General features: G+C 39.4%; 1 protein-coding gene and 1 long non-coding RNA gene across 4 annotated transcripts in view; one reads left to right on the forward strand and one right to left on the reverse strand.

The window, feature by feature from the left end:
- The window catches only part of pcxb (pyruvate carboxylase b), a 300,915-nt gene that overhangs the window by 266,405 nt on the left and 15,268 nt on the right, over window positions 1-19,242 (forward strand). For all 3 annotated transcript variants that reach the window (XM_067581000.1, XM_067580999.1, XM_067581001.1), the window contains exons 20-24: window positions 229-386; window positions 1,320-1,406; window positions 11,783-11,962; window positions 16,245-16,419; window positions 17,219-17,292. In XM_067581000.1, the coding sequence (XP_067437101.1) occupies window positions 229-386; window positions 1,320-1,406; window positions 11,783-11,962; window positions 16,245-16,419; window positions 17,219-17,292 (674 nt within the window). The remainder of the gene's footprint in view (window positions 1-228; window positions 387-1,319; window positions 1,407-11,782; window positions 11,963-16,244; window positions 16,420-17,218; window positions 17,293-19,242) is intronic.
- The window catches only part of LOC137175250 (uncharacterized), a 67,668-nt gene continuing 60,317 nt past the window's right edge, over window positions 11,892-19,242 (reverse strand). The window contains exons 3-4 of the long non-coding RNA XR_010925590.1: window positions 12,465-12,556; window positions 11,892-11,977 (exon numbers count right to left, since the gene is read on the reverse strand). This is a non-coding gene — a long non-coding RNA (uncharacterized lncRNA). The remainder of the gene's footprint in view (window positions 11,978-12,464; window positions 12,557-19,242) is intronic.

The raw sequence follows: 19,242 nt of genomic DNA on the forward strand, positions 1-19,242 counted from the left end.
GCATAATATAATACCCAATGCAATACATTTAATAAGTTAGAAATTATACCTCATTATAAAGCTTTTATTTCTCATAAGTTCCTCTTCTCCTTTCATTCCATGCTTTAGATTTATATTTGTGTTGCTGTCTTTAGACGAATGTCTCTGTCTCAAATAACTAGATCAGTGTTGTCAAGTTTGAGCATGATGTCCATTGATTTCATGTCATTCTGGTTTGCTCTGGTGCAGGTATTGCTCTGGAGAAGGTATTTGACTACAGTGAATACTGGGAAGTAGCCAGAGGTCTTTATGCTCCATTTGACTGCACCGCCACCATGAAATCTGGCAACGCTGATGTCTATGAGAATGAGATACCCGGAGGACAGTACACCAACCTCCACTTCCAGGTACAGTGAGCTATTCTAGTCATTTTTTTATTGTGTTTTGTGTCAGTGATTGATTTTCAAGCTAAATGAGTTAAAATGCATTTCACAAAGCTCTTAGCTACATTTTTAGCTCCTTTGGATGGATCATTATTGGTGATCTGTGTGTGAAACTAGAAGATTAGCCGTGTGTAACATTGGAGTTTAATCCACTATTTCTGTACAGCATGTGAGTCCACCTCAATGCACCTTTTAAAGTGTTGGTGCACTTGTTTTACTGTACTTTACAGTTAATGTATGGTGTGTTGACACAGGAAATGTGAAATATCCTCATATCTGAGAGGTGTTTAACAGTCTGAGTTTGAAAAAACATCATCATCTTGAGAGAAGTCTACCCACTTCTGAAAACATTTGTTCAAGGCATTATCTTTTTATAAACACTTGTCAAGAAAGTGTAGTCGTCAGAGAAGTGTTGTAGAAACTCTTAAGCGAAAATGTTGCTTGAACAACTTATCCCAGTTTTTGTTAATGCTACATGGCAGAAACAGCTTCAGTGGCTTTTTACTGTGCACAGTCACACTCTGAAAAGTGTCACATGCTATTTAAAAGTGACTGAATCCACAGCACTGTGCACCCACTGGAAAGAATATGTGGGTGCACATCCCGGAGCCCAGTTGTGACCTGTTTATATCAACGAGTGTTAAACAAATGGGCTCTATTGCAAATTATAGTTTACAGTGTGATATCGTACTGGCCCATCTGGCTTTTGCTAGATGAACATTTTCACCATACATTTAAAAGCTGTGGGTGTCAGTACATAAATTACAGCTTTAAATCACATGTTGACACCAAATTGCCCAGACTGCCATGATTTTTTCCTTAAACAGAAAATGGTAAAAACATTATTTTTACTCTGCTCATTCATACAGTTTTTTGGTTTCCTGTGATTGATTACAGGCTCACAGTATGGGACTGGGAAACAAGTTCAAGGAGGTGAAGAAGGCCTACGCTGAAGCCAACAAACTACTGGGAGACCTCATTAAGGTGAGACTTAAAGATGAAGCAACACAAGTCCCTCAGCTTATTTTCAGGAGTGTACCCAAGCTGCACACTTTTTGCTTGCAGTGTGCGCTGCTGGATGTATGCTGTGTCACCTGTAGGTTTCTGATGAGACACTTTGAAGCTTCACTGCCATCTTGGCAGTTATTGGAGCCATAAAATCCTAATTTGACTTGGCAGACAAGACTGAATTGCAAGCTCTGTGATTCAAGAGCAGCACATCACTTAAAATAGTTCATAATATTATCCCATCATACAGAACAGATTAAACAAGTGGGAAAATAAACAGCTCTGCATCTTAAATGACTGCACGCACAAAGCGAGGAACATTGATGCATTTCAACTATAAGGGTGTTTCACTTCACTTCCTTTCTGAATGATATCCAAGACAAGTTAGGAGGTATGTTCTCCACAAAAGTACAAGTTTTACTTTGGCATGTATTTGACATTCCTCCATTGGCGTTTCTCTCACACCGACTGCCTCTGCCAAGCTGCCCCTCTTTCTTTGCTTGGCTGAGCCAAACGATCCCAGATTAAGTTTGGTACATCCACCGTTCTGTGCTGTCTGGATTCACTTTCAGCCTCACAGTGTGTTTGACCCTCTCTGGCTTCCTTGGCCTTTGCGGGTAGTTTTCTTACTTCATTCACCTTTTTTGTCGTGTTGCCCTTTCCTTAACTAGACATTTTTACCCTTAACCTGACGAAATGTATCCTACCTATTCTGTATCACTTTCACTCTGTCACTCACAGGGTCATAAGTAGACAAACTCCAACTTTTATTTCACTAAAATAGTTTTATTCAGGACTCTCAGCGGTGATACTTTTGTGTTCTTTGTACTGGCTTACTCTATGTTAATTTGGGTACAGTGAACTAGTTTTTGGTTGATTTCCTGAAGGGCACATTAATCGTAGTCATGGAGAGAGAGCTCAATAGCCAATTCTACAGTCAACAATTTCATTCTCAGCCTAAATTCACCTCATGCCTGGCTTTTTGTTTTTCATTATCTTTCATTAATTCCTTTGTATTTCTTCCTTCATTATTTACCATCACAGCTTAGTAAAAGATTCATCCCTCTTTCACCGTGTTCACACTCACTCTGTAATTGTTTTGTTCTCTCATTTGCATTCTCTTTCTTTATCAAGCCGCCCTCTCACCTTTCGCTTTCTCATTCCATTGCTGCCTTACACACATTTATTCCCCAGCCATCTTTCTTATTTTGCTCTCTCTCGTCACAGACGTGCTCCCATGGATTCCCTATTACTCTACCTTTCCTCTTTTTTCTTTTTTTTTACACCATTTCTGTCTGTCTCTCTCTCAATTTTCCTTCTTGGGTCCGTTCTCCCTAATTTTCTTTCCCCCTTTCTGCTCTCCTCATCAATTCCTCTCCTCCCAACCTCCCCTACCCTCTCCCCATGCTCTCTATCAATTCAATTAAGGCTCGGCGGGCTTCACTGCACAATCCAATGTTGGCTTAATGTGCCTACGGGTCCTGCTATGCTCTCTGTTGTATCCTGTTAGCTTGACAATGGCTGCGTCTCTCACACTGTTGGCTTGTCGATAAGGGAGAAGGAGTGCTCTTGTCAGATATAGATATTAAGTAGACAAACCTCAGTGGCAGCAGGGAGACCAACCAAGGTATATACTGTATGTTGACCCTGATCTCCCACACACAGCAGAGCTGTGGATGAAGGATTGTGCTCGTCAGAAGACCATTATGCACCAAATGTTTAAAATATTACGGATATTTACAGGACTGATTTTAATCAAGTACACTGCCCAAACCCACCATTAAAAAGATAAACAACTCTAATTATGTTAGATTTTTTTTTACAATAACTTTTTACATTTAATCATCATCAAAGCATTTGCATAAAAATTATTTCAATTAAAGGACCAGTGTGTAGGATTTAGTGGCATCTAGCGGTGAGGTTTCCCCTCACTGGGAACAGATTACCCCTAAGTGTGTAGTGGAAACTATGGTGGCCGTGAAACTTTCACTTCCCTTCCTGGAAGAGGACCTGTTCCCTATGTAGATAGAAAGAGCTCATTCTAAGGTAACAAAAACACAACAATTATTATTTTCAGGTGATTATACACCAATTAAAACATTCTTATGAATATTATATTTAATTTCTGCCAAGTCCATTCTGCTAGATGCCACTAAATTGTACACACTGCACTTTTAAAGTGATTTCTTACTTTCATAAGCATGTTAATTCCTTTTTAATTTAATTTTTAATTATTTTTTTGTTGTTGGTTTAGCAGCGGGTGCCATGTCCTGAATTAAGAAATCAAGATATTTATACAGGACGTCTCTAAACTGAGACAACTCCTGGTTAAAAGTTAAAAAAGACTTCAGAAGATTTATATGCGTATTCTAAATTAAATCAAAATCTGAGACTTTAAGACTTTAAATTGATATGATAAAATGTTCATAAGCCTGGCTGTTTAGTTTAATATTAATTTCAGATGTGCAGCTTAGTATAATCATTACATTGCCTGCTGTGCAACCAATGCAAATCCACCAATTCATTCGCAATTATAAAGGACTTCTACTCAGCGAAATGAAGGGGTATAAATACATCCATCGTCTCCAGTTTTCTTCAGCATTAATGGTGTTCAGTTTATAGAGAGAGTTTGAGGTCAGAGAGCCATCGCATGCCTGTTAATGTATCATGCAGCAGCCGTGAAGCTAGGGAATATAATGAGTGACAGTGGATGTTTGCCACACTGCTCGCTGCAATAAGACAGGGTCAGGTGCAGCTAGCACATGTGGGATGTGGGCAGTGAGTCAAAGCACAAGTTGGGGTCAACTGTATGTGTGTATTAGCTTGTTAAATTTATGTGAATCACAACGGAAAGCAGATGCAGAATAGAGAAGGCAGGGTACAAGTATTGTCAGGATGTTGTACATTGTATGTACTGCATGACTGCATGCTTTAAATTTTTCAGAAGCCTCTTAAGGCTAAGACCATTGTACTTCTACTGAGCTTTTTATTTTGTGAGGTATTTTTAAATTTAAATTGAAGCTACAGTACTACTCAAATATATCACATCTGTCAAGAGCTGTCTTAAAATAGTTTATTTTGCTTGTTTTAAATCAATATTGTCAAACATATTGTCATCTTAAATATTTAATTGTTTTATTTGCTTTATGCTGTATTTTCCCCCATTCTGTATTTAATATGGATGACTGAAATGGTGAAATTCAGGGCTGTTCTCTGGAAGAAATTGGGAAAAAAAAAAAATCAGGAAAAACAAACATTGAAAAGTCTGTCTGTCTGGTGAAGAAACCTTGAAAAAAGAGAACAAGTGATGCAGCTGAGTGGTGAACTGCTGGAGGACAGGGACAGACGAATTTTATTGTTTTTTTTGCCCTCCTTCCCTCATCATCCTCCCGGTCACGTAGCGGTGCCCTCGCAAACACCACAATGTTGTAATATCACCTGAACAATATGAAGTTAAAGCGAAGATGTTAATAAGTTATCCCTACTAGTTCTGGAGCTACTTATCGTTTTTGCTTGAGGGTGAATTAACTGAAGCAACAGAGAAATCAGGCAAAACATACATGAACAGATGCTACAGGCACCGTTTTAATAATGTAATCTGACAATTCTACACATACAGTAAATTGTTCTCATGTGTGTATGTTTCATTTTACTTGAGGTATTCACATAACATCCCATAATTTACAGGGATGTTTGATTAATCAGCTATTACAGTATCAAGTCAACAATCATTTTCAGCATCTCGCAGAGGGACCTCATGAGAGTTTTACAAATGAATCAGTTTAGCAGAGAAAAGAAGGAAAAAAAACAACTTTGTGTCTAGTGCTGCAAGTAATGATTATCGTCATTATCAATTCATCTACAGATCATAGCCTTTAAAATGTCAACGAATAATGAAAAATGTCCATCACAAGTTTCCAAAGCCCTTGGTGGCGTCTTATTCTGTCTGACCAATAGTCCAAAACCTCAAAATATTCAGCTTAATTTCACAGAAGACTATGAAACCTAAAGTACAAAATATTCACATTTGAGAAGCTGAAACCTGTGAATTTTTGCCATTTGTGCATCAAAAAATTACTTAAATTTCTCTAGACAAACTGTTTTTCAACAGTTTGACCAACAGTCTAATCTTTCGTTATGGAAAGTCCTGAAACTGTCTGTGACTTACATACAGCTGGAACTGCAGTTTACTGTTGGATGCATCTTTATGCATCTCTCCTTTTCTGCTGCTATTTTCTTTCTCGCTCTGCTACATCTGTCACAACATGAACTCGTCAGTATAAGGAGGACAAGTGGTTTATGTATTTGTGTGCTTGTGTGTGTCTTTCTCCCTTACCTCACTTACTCTGTCACTTTCCTTTTGCAATTACAGGCACATTTTCACTCACCTCCGCACTCTTAAAACACACACGGTCTCTCTTACTCGGAGGTGGAGCACCTCCTTGTTTTGCCTGTGGCGCTGCAGATGTTTATTGCTTGTGTCTGTTTGCCTCTGTCTCTCCTCCCTTTGCGTCATCTGTCCATCCCTTTCTTTCTCCCCCTCTCTTACTCTTCTTGTCACTCTCTTCGTCATCCCGTCTGCCGCTCTCTCCCCGCTTTCCCTCTCCACTTTCATTTTGCCTCATCTCCTCCTTCATCGCTGCCTCCCATCTTCCCTCATTTCGATTAGACTTCCTTCATGTATCCCTAATCTTTCTATCGTTTCCCCACTACTCCTCCCCCTCTCTCTCTCTCTCTCTCTCTCTTTGAGTCTCTCGTTATCACTCCTCTCTCCTGTCTGCTCCTCTCCTGACAGGTACCATTCTTCACTCTGCTCCTGCCCTGGCTGGTTAGCATTGCAGAGAGTGTGTGTGTGTGTGTGTGTGTTGTATACTTTACTTCTTAATCTCACACACTCACACATAAACAGAAACACTGTTCTGGATGATATAATCCTTTGCCCATTGGGGGAGTTCAGGTTTGGATAGACTAGCATTTCAAAACAAATATGAGCAAAGCACACGGAGACATACAAGCACACACACACACACACACACACACACACACACACACACACACACACACACACTAAACTGTACTGAATTTCTGCTGCCAGGAGTGTGGAGTTATGTAGGACCACTTAGTAAGAGATGTACATTAGTGAAAGTGAGAAAGATGGACAGAAGGTGGAAAAAGAGTAGTGTGAGAGTGTGAGCGAGAAAAGGAACATGAAGGTATTAAGAATAGAAAGAGCAGGTGGAAGTGGATGAGGGTGAAACAGGTCTTGGGTGTTAAGTGTGATAATGTGAGCCTGCGTGAGGAGGTACATAAGGTTGCAGATGAGTTTAAGTGGTGGTGAGAGAGGCATTGAAAGATCAGTATGCCAAGTGCTGCTGCACAACAGTACTAAGAGTGGAGAGGCATTTGATGTTTCCAATTATTCAAATGTGAATTATGTCATATGGAATTAGTAAGTGTGGAAATGAAAAATTTTGACAATTTGCTCAGCATTTAAAGAGTGTTTGGTTAAAAATGTTTCTTTATAGATCATTTGTGCATGCATTTGTTATAAAATGCATTTGTAGAATAGATGACACAGAGTATTTTGATCTCATTATTCAGGAATGTTCTGAATTTTCTGGAAGACTGTCAAATATCTGTCCAGTATAAATATGAGAAATGATTTAACACTGTTGCTAGCTGTACAGCACCTGTTGTAGTTGAATAACTATCAGATCACATCAAGTGCATTTGTTTTTAGCCTCTCTAGTGGTGTCAGTTGGTTGGTCCGCCTATTTGGTGCAGACTGAAATGGATTGCAATGAAATTCGGTAGAGATGTTTGTGGTCTCCAGAGGATAAAGACTTTTCTCTAGCGCCACCATGAGGTCAACGGTCAAAATTTAAATTTGTCAAATACTTTGCTTGATGACCAAATACCTGCTAAATTAACAACAGTCCTCAAACACTGATGTTTGAACTGACAACCAGTACCATACATACTATCATTAGTTCATACCTGAAAGTTTAGAAAAATTAAAGCTCTCATTTTTCACAGGTGACTTATGTTGATCTTTCTGCTCACACCACCCTCACACACATCTCTCAACACTTTCCTGCTCACAACACGATAAACTCTTCTGATACAGGTTACCAAGACCTTTATACTGACATCACCCGTTGGCCAATTCCTGCTGTAAAGATCAAACACAGATTTTGGAACTCAATTTTAATCTTTGGTTTTACAATAAGCATTACAGCTTCACAGAGCCACTGGCATGGCTGTAGACTCTTAGTTTTGTGTCTGCAAACAGTAATGGTCATTAGTGGTCATTAGCTGCCTTCAAAGAAGAAGATAACTTGATGAAAACACAGTAAATTCGTAGTTTTTGTGCCACTCCAAAAATGATAAGCATTTCTGTTGTGGAGAGAAAAAGTAACCAAATGCAATATTTTGAAATCCAAATGAACTGAAGTGTGTGAACTATATTGAACCTATTGTATCGGTTAAGGCTGAGAGGGATCGAGCCAGTCTGAGCTGAGCTTCACACAGGAACAGAGGAAATCTGATTTTTCTAACCCTGCGTGACCAGGATGTGATTTACCTCACTCCCCGTCCAAAAATATAGAAAAACTCACACATCATATATAACTCACACACAGTTGAAAATGAGATTTTCTTTTCCTGTGTGTGAGGCATCCAGAGAAAACTGGAGGTGGTGATTCATCAACAGAGATCGATAATGAGAGTAACAATCTAGCTGACACTGATGTTACTGTGGAAAAAAATATTTGGCAAGAAGGATGAGGAACAGAAGAAAGGTGTTTCATGAAAAAACAGTTAAGAGTCAACGTCTCGGCTTTTAGTGTGAAGATAGACGATAGTTAGGAGCGTGAGAGGGATGGAGTAAGAAGGATGATTCATGATAAAGAGAAGAGCAACAATTCTTAATTTTCCAGTAAAGAAAAAATTGAACAATGTACTCGGGAGACACAGGGACAGAGGAACAATGGAGAAAGAGGTGAAGGTAGACAAAGAATGCACAGTCATGCCGCTTTCGTGTGTTTTAGATAGATTTCGAGTAACTCAGCAGTGAGCTTTTGTTCCACAGCTATACCAAGTTAATGGCCTCTCCAGGGATGTCAACAGCCCATTCAAATCTCTTAAGCTTTTCTGTAAACAGTCATTCTGTAAAAGCAATGTATCATTATCTCCTCTATTCACAAACACAATCAAACTGAGCTATAGGTGTTGCGGCAGGGAAGTGCACACTTGTTTCAATCAGCAGGAAGCATTTCTTTCTTGCATCGTGCTGGGAAAGCTCTGATTTGCTTGCAAGGCTCCTTTGAAAATGTACCCAACTGGTTGCAGACTGTAACGGGTATCATGGGCTGTTTTTAAAATATGTGTGGTGAAACAGTTATTATAACTGGTGCCATAACAACCAGCACATATGGTGAGTCACTGATGTCCTTCATGAAAGTCAGAGTTGCCTCCTCCCTGATTCTGTTTCTCATGAAATGTCTTCTTTTAGATTCAAGACTGACAAAATCACTCAGCTATTATAACTTGCTAGTGGCATGGCTTTAGGGATGGCAATGCCAGTCTATCTGCTTCAGTTCACCGTATCTCAACAGTTATTGGATGGACTGACATGAAATTTGGTACAGATATCTATGGTACCCAGAGAATAAATCCTGATGACATTGTGAAGACTTTTCATCTAGCACCACCAACAGTTCAATTTTATCCAATAATATATCTCAACATCTACTTGATTGGTTGGCACAAAATTTAGACGTTAACAATGATTTTGGTGATTCTTTAACTTTTCCTTTAGTGCCACCATGATACTGACATTTGTGTGTTTTTTTTTAGTGAATTCTTCAACAACTCTTGAATGGATTGTCATGATATTTGGTACAGACATTCATGGTCTTTAGAGGATGAATTGTGATAATTTTGGTGATCGTCTGATCGTCACATTTTCAAGTTTGCCAATATTTTGGTTCATGACCAAATCTTTACAAAACTGATGACAGTAAGCTTAAGCTATACTTTGTGATTGTGCTAATTACCAATGTTAGCATGCTAACTTGTTAAACTAAGATGTAGATCATATTAAACATACACGCCCGCTATACATCAGCATGTTAGCATACAGGTGTGTTTTTTTCAGCAAACTCGGGCTAGATGAATCTTGCCTGAGTTTCTGACTTGGAATTTCAACTTGAATGACCACTCCATTGCACTTTTCCATGTTGGGGGTCATTTTTTTCTGAGTTCCGAGTATAATAGATTGCAGCATTAGCATTTAGCTCATAGCAGCACTGTGCCTAGCCTCACAGAGCGCTAGCATAGCTGTAGCCTGTTATTATTATTTAGAGGAAGCCTGTATTACACATTTAGGGCATGAAGTTTGAAAGAAACATGCATTTACCAGGCAGGGAGGGTGTGACAAATGAAGCTATTGAAGTTGCATTTTGCATTAAGTGTAGAATCCAGAGGGTTTTTTTTTTAGGTTGACCCATACAAGAGATTAAAAGTCAGTGTATTTGGCCTCTGCTGCATTTTTAAGTGCAATGTTAAATTGCAGCCGTGCACTTTGAAGCTCAGAGCGGGTGCATGATGTTACACTTGGTGACAAAGTGACAAAGAACGTTATGACAAAAGACAATAATATAGTACATACAGTATATTCTTTAGTACAGCGTTTTCCTTAAAGTGTAGCATTGTATCATTAGTACTGCTGTGTTGGCACTGATGAAATTTTCTATCTGTGCTTGTTCAAAGACTAAAGTGATCCCAGAAGCTCAGCTAGCCTCACAAGCACCTAAGTCTCAGGGGGTTGTGGTAATCCCAGAGCAGTGTTTGTGCATGATTACATGTGTGTGCATCATGTCTCACTCTGGGTAATTTGTCATCACATCTGTTAAAAACAGGTGTCAAGTTCTTTGGTGGGGAATTCTTTGGGGAATGTCAACTTGGTCTATATTTGTTCACCCATTCTCTCTTTTTTTCTCTCTGCCATCAGATATCAGCAGAATGCACTAATTGCCACAAAAATAGGCATCGTGTTTAGCACGAGCCCAGTCTTTGTTCTCTGCAGTCCTTCAGCTGTCAATGCTTAAGTTTACAGCTCTTCAAATTACGGGTCAGGCTCAAAAACAGGATTTGCTGGCTGGGTCCAAAAGTGTGAGAATAGCTTTAAATTTGAGAAAGGCTGGGTCTTGAGATGAGAGACTGAATGTTTTCTGACACATTTTTCTCCTCCCTTGATTCTCTCTTTGATATTTTCTGTCATTTTGCGGTGAAACCTGCAGGGATTGAGCACGAGTACAAAAAAAGAGTGTCTGTGTGTGAGACAGCAAGGTTTCCAAAGGTGGTTGTCAGGTTTTTTTTATTGTTGGTGGATCACATTAATTGACCCCCCTCTCTCTTAAATGGTCCAAGTACCAAATGGAAGTGAACAGGAAGCCTTAAATCCGTGTCTCCATTCATTACGATAGAGGAGTAATATGTTCAATTGATATTTGCATCAGTGTCCTGTTCCCAGTCAAAAAAGACTCCACTTATCAACATTATGCAAATAGGGATTCCTATTACCATAATGATATACCATTATAAATAATGTAAGAAGGAATATATGTGATTTTAATGAATGTTTTCCTCGCTCTTTCTTCTTCCCTCTTTATTTTCAGGTTCATTCTGTTTTCACAGAGAAGACCTGTATAGTTTAGTTCATGGCTGCCAAATCTAATGATTTAAGGGACTGTATAGATGTAAACATCTTTTCATTTCTCATTCTCCTCCCCCGGCCGCCTTTTTCTCAGGGTCACCCAGTACTTAATCTTCATGGACAGCATCTTCATTAAAACAAAGACTCTGTCACCACTTCTCTCTTTTGGCAAAATCATTGTGGATGTGTATTCCTACCTGGGCAGGAAACCTAATATCATTGTTCAGAGAAAAATGGTGCACTCTGACAGACAACTGCAACCACTTATATTTTAAAAAAAAAAAAAAGACAAACACAACAACTAAAAGCAAGATTATGCAGTGGAAAACTACAATATTACCCATAATAGATTCACTCTGTGTGTTTTTCTGTACAGTGCTGACGTTTGTCAGATCAACAGGCCGGTGGTCACGTACCAGAGAGAAGACATGAGATAGTCTCTCTCCATGTCCTAAACATACCGACATATCATGTGTACTCCAATATCTTGTGCTCAGCCTGTGGTGAAATAGAAATGCCTTACTGTGCGCTGATGTGAGATAGTATTAATTATTTATCCTCACAAAAAAGTGCTTTAACACTGACAGTAACACATATGTTTGGTACTCACAGTTCTCTTTTTTTCCTCTCTCAGGTGACTCCATCCTCAAAGATCGTTGGCGACTTGGCCCAGTTCATGGTGCAGAACAACCTGACCAGGGCTGAGGTGGAGGAGAGGGCGGATGAGTTGTCCTTCCCTCTGTCTGTGGTTGAATTCCTGCAGGGATTCATTGGAATACCACATGGAGGATTCCCAGAGCCATTTAGATCTAAGGTACTGTAGCTTGTCCTGTAAACACACACATGCAACTTTTTCCTCCTGTGTTTTTAATTTCTCACAGGGATTTTTGAGGATTCCCTGAACAACAATATAAAGTTCGAAGACAGTTTGGATGTAAAAGAAAGTATTCCATTTGAACTCTGTGTCATATAATGTCTAAAATTTAGAAAAACCACCCAAGATTAGTGTAACATACACACCTACATCTACAGAGGTAAATACAACATCAGTCATTTAGAGCACAAAATCCAACTCTTCATAAACTATTAATCTTGTTTTCTTCCACTTGTACTTTTTATGCAGCCAACACACAACACAAACACACACAGGAGGACCCATTTAAAGGCACGTGTCTATGTGCAAGTGCACACACACACACACAGATTCTGTCATATGCTTGGTTACATCTGACAGTTGCGAGTCCCCAGGAGGACATTGAAAACGGTGAAGAAAACCGTGGTGTTGCTCTGTCCTCTCATCTCCTCTGTTTCTTTACCTCCGTCTGCTTCTCCTGTCTCCTCCTCTTGTGGCTGCAAAGAGCGAGGGAGAGACTCTCATGTGCATCAAGGGCCGGCAGCTTGAAGTCTCCTTAGGAGAGTCGCATGAACACACACATGCATGAATAACGGCAAATTTGTCACATCCTTCCAAAAACCCGCTGACATATTGACACTGTTCTGCAATAACCTGACAAAAAAATGAAAATCTGACTGTACTTTCTATTTTTTCAAGTAAGAGAAACTAGTGGATGTTTTTCCCCTCATTGATGTCCACAGATGTTTCAATATGTGTTACCAGTGAGCTGGCTGGCTGGTGCATAAAACATGAGATGTGTTAGACCCCGTTTGCACTTTTACACAAGACACTGTCACCGTATGTGGTTCAGAAGCTAGTAGATAATTAAAACTTAATTAATCACTGATTTTCTCTCTCTTTTCATGAACAGAACTGAATTTAGGTGATGCTCAATTCCTGTTCATGAATCTGTCCTTCATCCATTCATACAGTATATTCATGCCTATTTATTTCCCTGCGGTTACCTTTTCTCCCTCACATCATTCCTCGTCTTTGTTTACCTGTCTGTGAAACCAACTCCTGCCATCCTGTCTCCTCTCCTATCAATTTGCCCTTTCTCCCGCTGTCTCCTTACCGTAGTGTACAGTTGGGAGATTATATGATCAAATGTTTGTCGTTTACGGCGATAGCTTTCCAGGCAGTCCCACCCTTCACAGTCAAAGTGATTTTTCAGTTTTGACATACACTATCCAACCTTCTGTCTGCTACCTCTCTATTAGTGTCTCTCCATCTTTCTCCTGTATCTCAAAAATGTGGCATTGGAGTCCATTCCTATTAAACAAATAAGACAGTGGATAGCTCTGGTGTTTGCCTGTATCAAGTTTTCCCATTTCTGCCTTTCATTTTCACTCAGCACAGGGATCCTTCTTGAGCATACATGAATGCAAACATCTACATTTTTCGGCCTTTCATTTTCTTTCCTCGCACATCTTTTATGTATTGCACATTATCCGTGCGGCTCAGCCAGCTTGTACCATTCATTAAGGATATAAACAATGCATTATAGTGTTCGAAGTAAATCCTCAGCACACATGTAGAACTGCTGCCAATGTTTCATCTGAGCCAAAAAAGTCAAGAATCTCCCCTACAGACGTTCAAACCACAACAACAAGAGAGACAATCCACCCTTCGACGTTAAACACACACTGAGGCTTTTTCACACACAGCTCAGTGAAGAACTAGCTCTCAGATTTCAGCTTTGATACAAACTACTTTTGAGAATATTTTCATTTGTGTGCTCATTGCCTGTGTTCACACGCAAGCTGTAAAGTTTGAGGTAAATCTGATAAATCTCACTGTCACTCACTGCATATATTACGGTACATTTAGAGCATGAATCAAAATAATTGGTGTCAAAACAAGTTAAAGTTGTTTAAAGGGAAGAAATTAAAACATTATTTTATTATTAAATGACTTTCCTGAAACAGCATTAGCTTTGTAAGTAAGTGCCTCGTGACAGTCACCGACCGTCATTTACCACTGCTTCACTTCATCTGTTCATCTTACTTTCTCGTTGGAGTGTTTGTGCGTGTATTTGGATATTATTGCAAGTTTTAACTTTTTAATTAGCAGCAATACATTTTCTTTGTTGCATGCAAGACAGTAAGATATAATCATCCCTATGTGCTGTAGCTGAAGGGTTTTATACATGCAAGCAGCATGGAAGAAGTAATGTTTCTTTAATGAAGCCTTGGTGGCATTAATTAGTTAGTGAGAAGTCATTCCAGCATTATATTGCATGCTCTCATATGCATTCAAGATTGCATGCATGTGGAAACCTTTTAGGACACAAAGTGATAATTGAGGCGTTTCCTTATCTTAGTTCTGTCACGCTCGGTTCATTTGCAGCGTGGACCGGACAAAGGAGAGGAAAACAAGAAAGACAGGAAGGCAAAGGAGAGAAAGAGGGGAGACGGTGGGTGGATGGATGGAGGGATGAAGATAGAGAGAGGGAATAAGGAGCCTGTCAGAAAAAAAGTCAATTTGAGAAACAAGATTATTGTAAAATACAGCACATCGCTCAGAGCGCTGCACTCAAAAAAGAAAGGAAAAGAACGAGTCACTGACAATAAAAAAAAGAGAGTGGGGGTGTTTTGTGGAGTGGTTGTAAGAGAATTGAGGAGAAAAGCAAATAACCTTGAAGGAAGAGTTTGTCTTTCCTTCATTTGTTAATGCAGTCACACACACGTCTGTGTCTGTGCCTCACACTTAAACAATCAAGCAGTTTAGGTGTAAGGCATCCTCAGAGGACACAATGTTAATGAGCAGGGACTCCAATGAGCCTGCCATCTTTGAAGTGTCTTTCTCTTGCACACACAAATGAGTCAGCTATCTTTGAACTGTTAGCTCTGTGACTAATAGCATTGCACTGGGCCCTTTGTCTGGAGATTTCCATAAGGCACACACACATGCACTCATAAATGTGCTGATATGTTTCCACGTACACACAGACAGTGAAGATATGAAACACACACTGACTGGATAACAGCAGCGCGCGCACACACTTCACAAAGAAAGTATGGATATATGCACATATATGCACACGAGAGACATACAATCAATTGAATGTTTAATTTGACAGACACACGCTAGGCTTGAAGTGTAACTTAACACATTAGCTTAGGCGATGAGTCTTTTAACCTGCATGAAACCAAGATAAAGACACACTCGCAGGTTAGGTAGCTTTGCCATTAGCTTATGCTGTTTGTATATTTCCAGGAACATTTGCTGAAGCGCTGAAGCAGGCTAAATAGGCTAATTGTATGGAGATTTCTGCAACTTTCCCTCCCTCCCTCTGAGTGTGTGCAGGCTCTGTGCTGTCACAAGAAAACAAGAAACAAAGAGAAATAAAAACAAAGAAAATAAAAACAAAACAGGGATTGCGCCGCATTACAGCGACCTTTAGGCGAAATGCTTGTTTTGACATAATCTCTTCACCAGACATTATTAGTAGCCTCAGATCGATTGTCTCTACAAGTTGTCAGATACCAACAACTGTGTGGGCAGATAAAATGTCATATCATTAGTCTTATTGTAGCCTCCACTTTCCATCATTGTTCCTTCTTTTCTTTTCTTTCTTTCTTTCTTTTTTTCTTTCTCTGCAGTCGTCTGTGATAGCTGATGGTTCTTTACTGGATAGAAAAAGATAGATTGAGAGAGGATGGGAGAGATAAAGGGAACGAAAGTGGAAATCACTGCAGATCTTGACACAACAGCAGTGCCACTTTTATGCAAATTTAGAAATAACTTGCATTAACAAGTTCTATATTCTCTGCAGTTCAAGTGTTTCTCTCCCGATTCAAGTCTCTCTCTCTTTTTTTTCTCTCTGTATCTCAAAACATCTCCCCATGTGTCTTTATCTTCCTCCTCCTTCTCACCCAAAGTGTCTCTGTCACTTCAGTGCTCCAACAGGTTGCAGCTTTTATCCAGATATATGGTTGTGAAGTACAATGTGAAGGTTTTACCAGTACTTTATACATTCCGCATGCATCGGGGTCACATGGGGATATTAAGAGTGGGAAAACATTTTTGAAATACTATAAAACTATTAATCAAAAGCGTTAATGTTTGTTTCCCCTTTCTGTCTTCTTGTCATGTACCCACACTCCCTGCTTTTCTCTCGCACATCTTTAGTCGTGTCTCCTCTTGCTTCATCTTCCTCCAAACTGACCTATTTTCTCTTTTTAACCTCCCACCCCAGGTGCTGAAGTCCCTCCCCCGCATTGAGGGCCGTCCTGGTGCCTCTCTACCACCGATGGACTTCAATGCCCTGGAGGAGGGGCTCCGAGCCACTCACGGTGACGAAATCACCCCTGAAGATGTGATGTCAGCAGCCATGTACCCCAAGGTGTTCCAGGAATTTAAAGAATTCACTGGTGAGTGGGCAGACGTGATAAGTGATCTTTGTATCTAGATATTTCAAAGCGTTGAAGAATGGGAATCAATAAATTGTTTTTAATTATTGAAATGTGCATTTCGATCAAATTGAATTTGTTAAATTGAACAAGCCTGGGTTCATGGCATTTGGTCTCATTATCACACACTCTCTTATATCATTCTCATTTGTATTATTAGTGGGGCTTGAAATTAGCACCAGCCAACATTCAGTCAGGAACACTTATTATAAAGTTCAGCCATTAGGTAGACATGTTTTTAATTGTTGTATTTGGCATAAAGGAAACCAGTCACTTGCTTTGGATTTACTGCATTTGAACCCTGAATTACAACAACACACAGACTGCAGCCATCACCTAACATTGAGATGAGGAAACATACAAATAAGACACCAGAAAAGCAAAGACTTGTGCTAGATGGTGAAATAAGCAGTAACTGCAGTCAGGCAGTCAGTAGTGGCATGATGCAGGAGAAGCAGAAAACTGTGGTGGAAGTTTAATAGGTTCCCTGATAGAGGAGCTGAATTTAACCAAAGGTTATTTAAAGCACCTACAGTAACATTCAGATGCCTGGATTAACATAAGCTTAATTGTTGCTTTGAAGAGCAGAGAAATGTTAACTTCAAGCCGGTAGTGCTTTTCTGTGAGCATCTTTAATAAGTAGACTGTACACCCCTGAACCTGATCCCAACACTCAGTCTCCTCTAATTCCACCATCACAATTAAAATGATAATGACAGAACAGAGCCTTTTGATATTAATGTCACCTCTCTATCTCCAGCTAACTTTGGACCAGTGGACTGTCTCAGCACCAGGCTGTTCCTGGATGGACCCAAGATCGCTGAGGAATTTGAGGTACCTAACTTAATACCATACACATGTATTTTGCGTAAAATGTACCAATAATAATGTCTAATGTTTTGTGAAGCTCATTGAACACTTCATTAACAGATCAGACATTCATCACAGAATCTGTATACTCCCACAGTGTATCTGTAATTATATTCTGTTACAAAAGTAGACAACGGGGAACCTGTCAGATTTGCAGCTAATGTGTATGACTACAGCTAAATAATTAGCACACTAATACTATAATGATACTTTTAATATAAGTAATAATTAATTTAATATATTTGGTTCTTTAATTGATTCTGATATAAATTAAATTCCATGAGGAACAGACTTTGTCAGCAGGAAATGATTTTTCCATCACTGCAGATGGCTGAGCTCTGGAGCAGAGTCACAGTGAAGTGCTGATAACACAGTGGGGAGGATAGAGATATTAACACTTTATCAAGGGAACTACAAACAGCATTTCTGATCCCTCTGGCCATCAGATTGGCCTTCCTGCACAGAAATAACAGATTCATTTTGTCGTATGATGTTTGAGAGCAGCACTGAGGGGCCCATATCTCACACCAAAAATATAACTGTTACTGATTTCTAAAGCTTGTACTGTTCGTTTATTCTCCAACAGGGAGGCAATTTGACATGTGGTCTGATGAAGGAATAAAACATGCAAATAAATTAATGGTGTACAGATTTGGTAAAATAGAATAAATAGCTGGAACTTTAAACTGCAGAGCCACAAAACCTGAAACTGAATCGTTCCGGGGGAATATTGACATCTAGGTAGCAATCCATGCCCTGTCAACTCAGATATTAGATAAGCAAAATCAGCTAGCTGGAAATTGGTTTTAACATGCGTGAATATACAGTCAGCAGAAATATTTCAAGAGGGTGTGCTGATTGAAAATTTCTCTCTGTACAGAGTACAGTTTAAAGATGCTGTTTTTATCCAGAAAGTGCAGCACAAACAGAGAATATAACAGCAGTAACTACTTGGATGAGCAGAACTAAAGTAATTGTTCAAGTCCAGATTGAAGAGTGAATTCCAAAGAAATTGCTGAAACTACTGACAGTAATCTTTGCTACAGACGTCAGAATCAGACGTCAGATCAGACAAATTTTCCTTGGCTACTGAACAGGATGTTGGAAGAGTCTGTCACTCAATATGTCATCACGTAAAAAAAAATAAAAAAATTCTTGGTACGTTATTTCAAACTTTTAAACTGCTTACTAAAAATCTCCCTTTTTAATTTTGACTTTTGGTTATGGGGAGGATACAGACTTGGATTTTATGGAAAGGACAATAATATACTGTTGGAAAAATACAGATTCCAGTATTCCATAAGATTTGAGCTTTATTTTTCCTCAAGGAGTAAACTCAATCAGTCACTGCAACATACACGACAATTATTACTTGACAGATGGGACACAAACAGCAAGATTTCTTAAAACTGCACTGTTGTTGAGCTGGATTTTATTTTGAGCTAAGGCGTTACGGTGCACCTGCTGACGTCCACCACCTCAAAAACATAACCAGTCAGGGCTGCAACACTGCAAAAGCTGTGATTGGATAGCATGGACTGCTTGTGTTTTCCTTGTTCCTACCTCGTTCTTCTTGTTTTTTGATGCTGGTGGAGATTGTTGAGAGTGAAGACGAGATTAAGGAGTTGAAGTTGAAAAAAGACTCTCAGTATTTTTCTTCCTTTCAGTAACAACATCAGGCAAAGACATCACTCTGCAGACCTTATGTTTACTGTGATTGCCCTCTGAAAATGAATGTAAACACAGCGATTGCATGGTGTAGTCTCATATTCAGCAATGACATATGGTGAAATTACATATAAGTTACCTGGATGTAACTCCAGTATCTACTCCTCTTAACCCATTACGTCGACTATAAATCCTTATAGTGTGCTTTATGAGTCTTGTGTGCAGTGTTAGGTGTGTGCAAAAACA

This window comes from Thunnus thynnus, chromosome 22, assembly GCF_963924715.1.
Source record: "Thunnus thynnus chromosome 22, fThuThy2.1, whole genome shotgun sequence".
Lineage (NCBI taxonomy): Eukaryota > Metazoa > Chordata > Actinopteri > Scombriformes > Scombridae > Thunnus > Thunnus thynnus.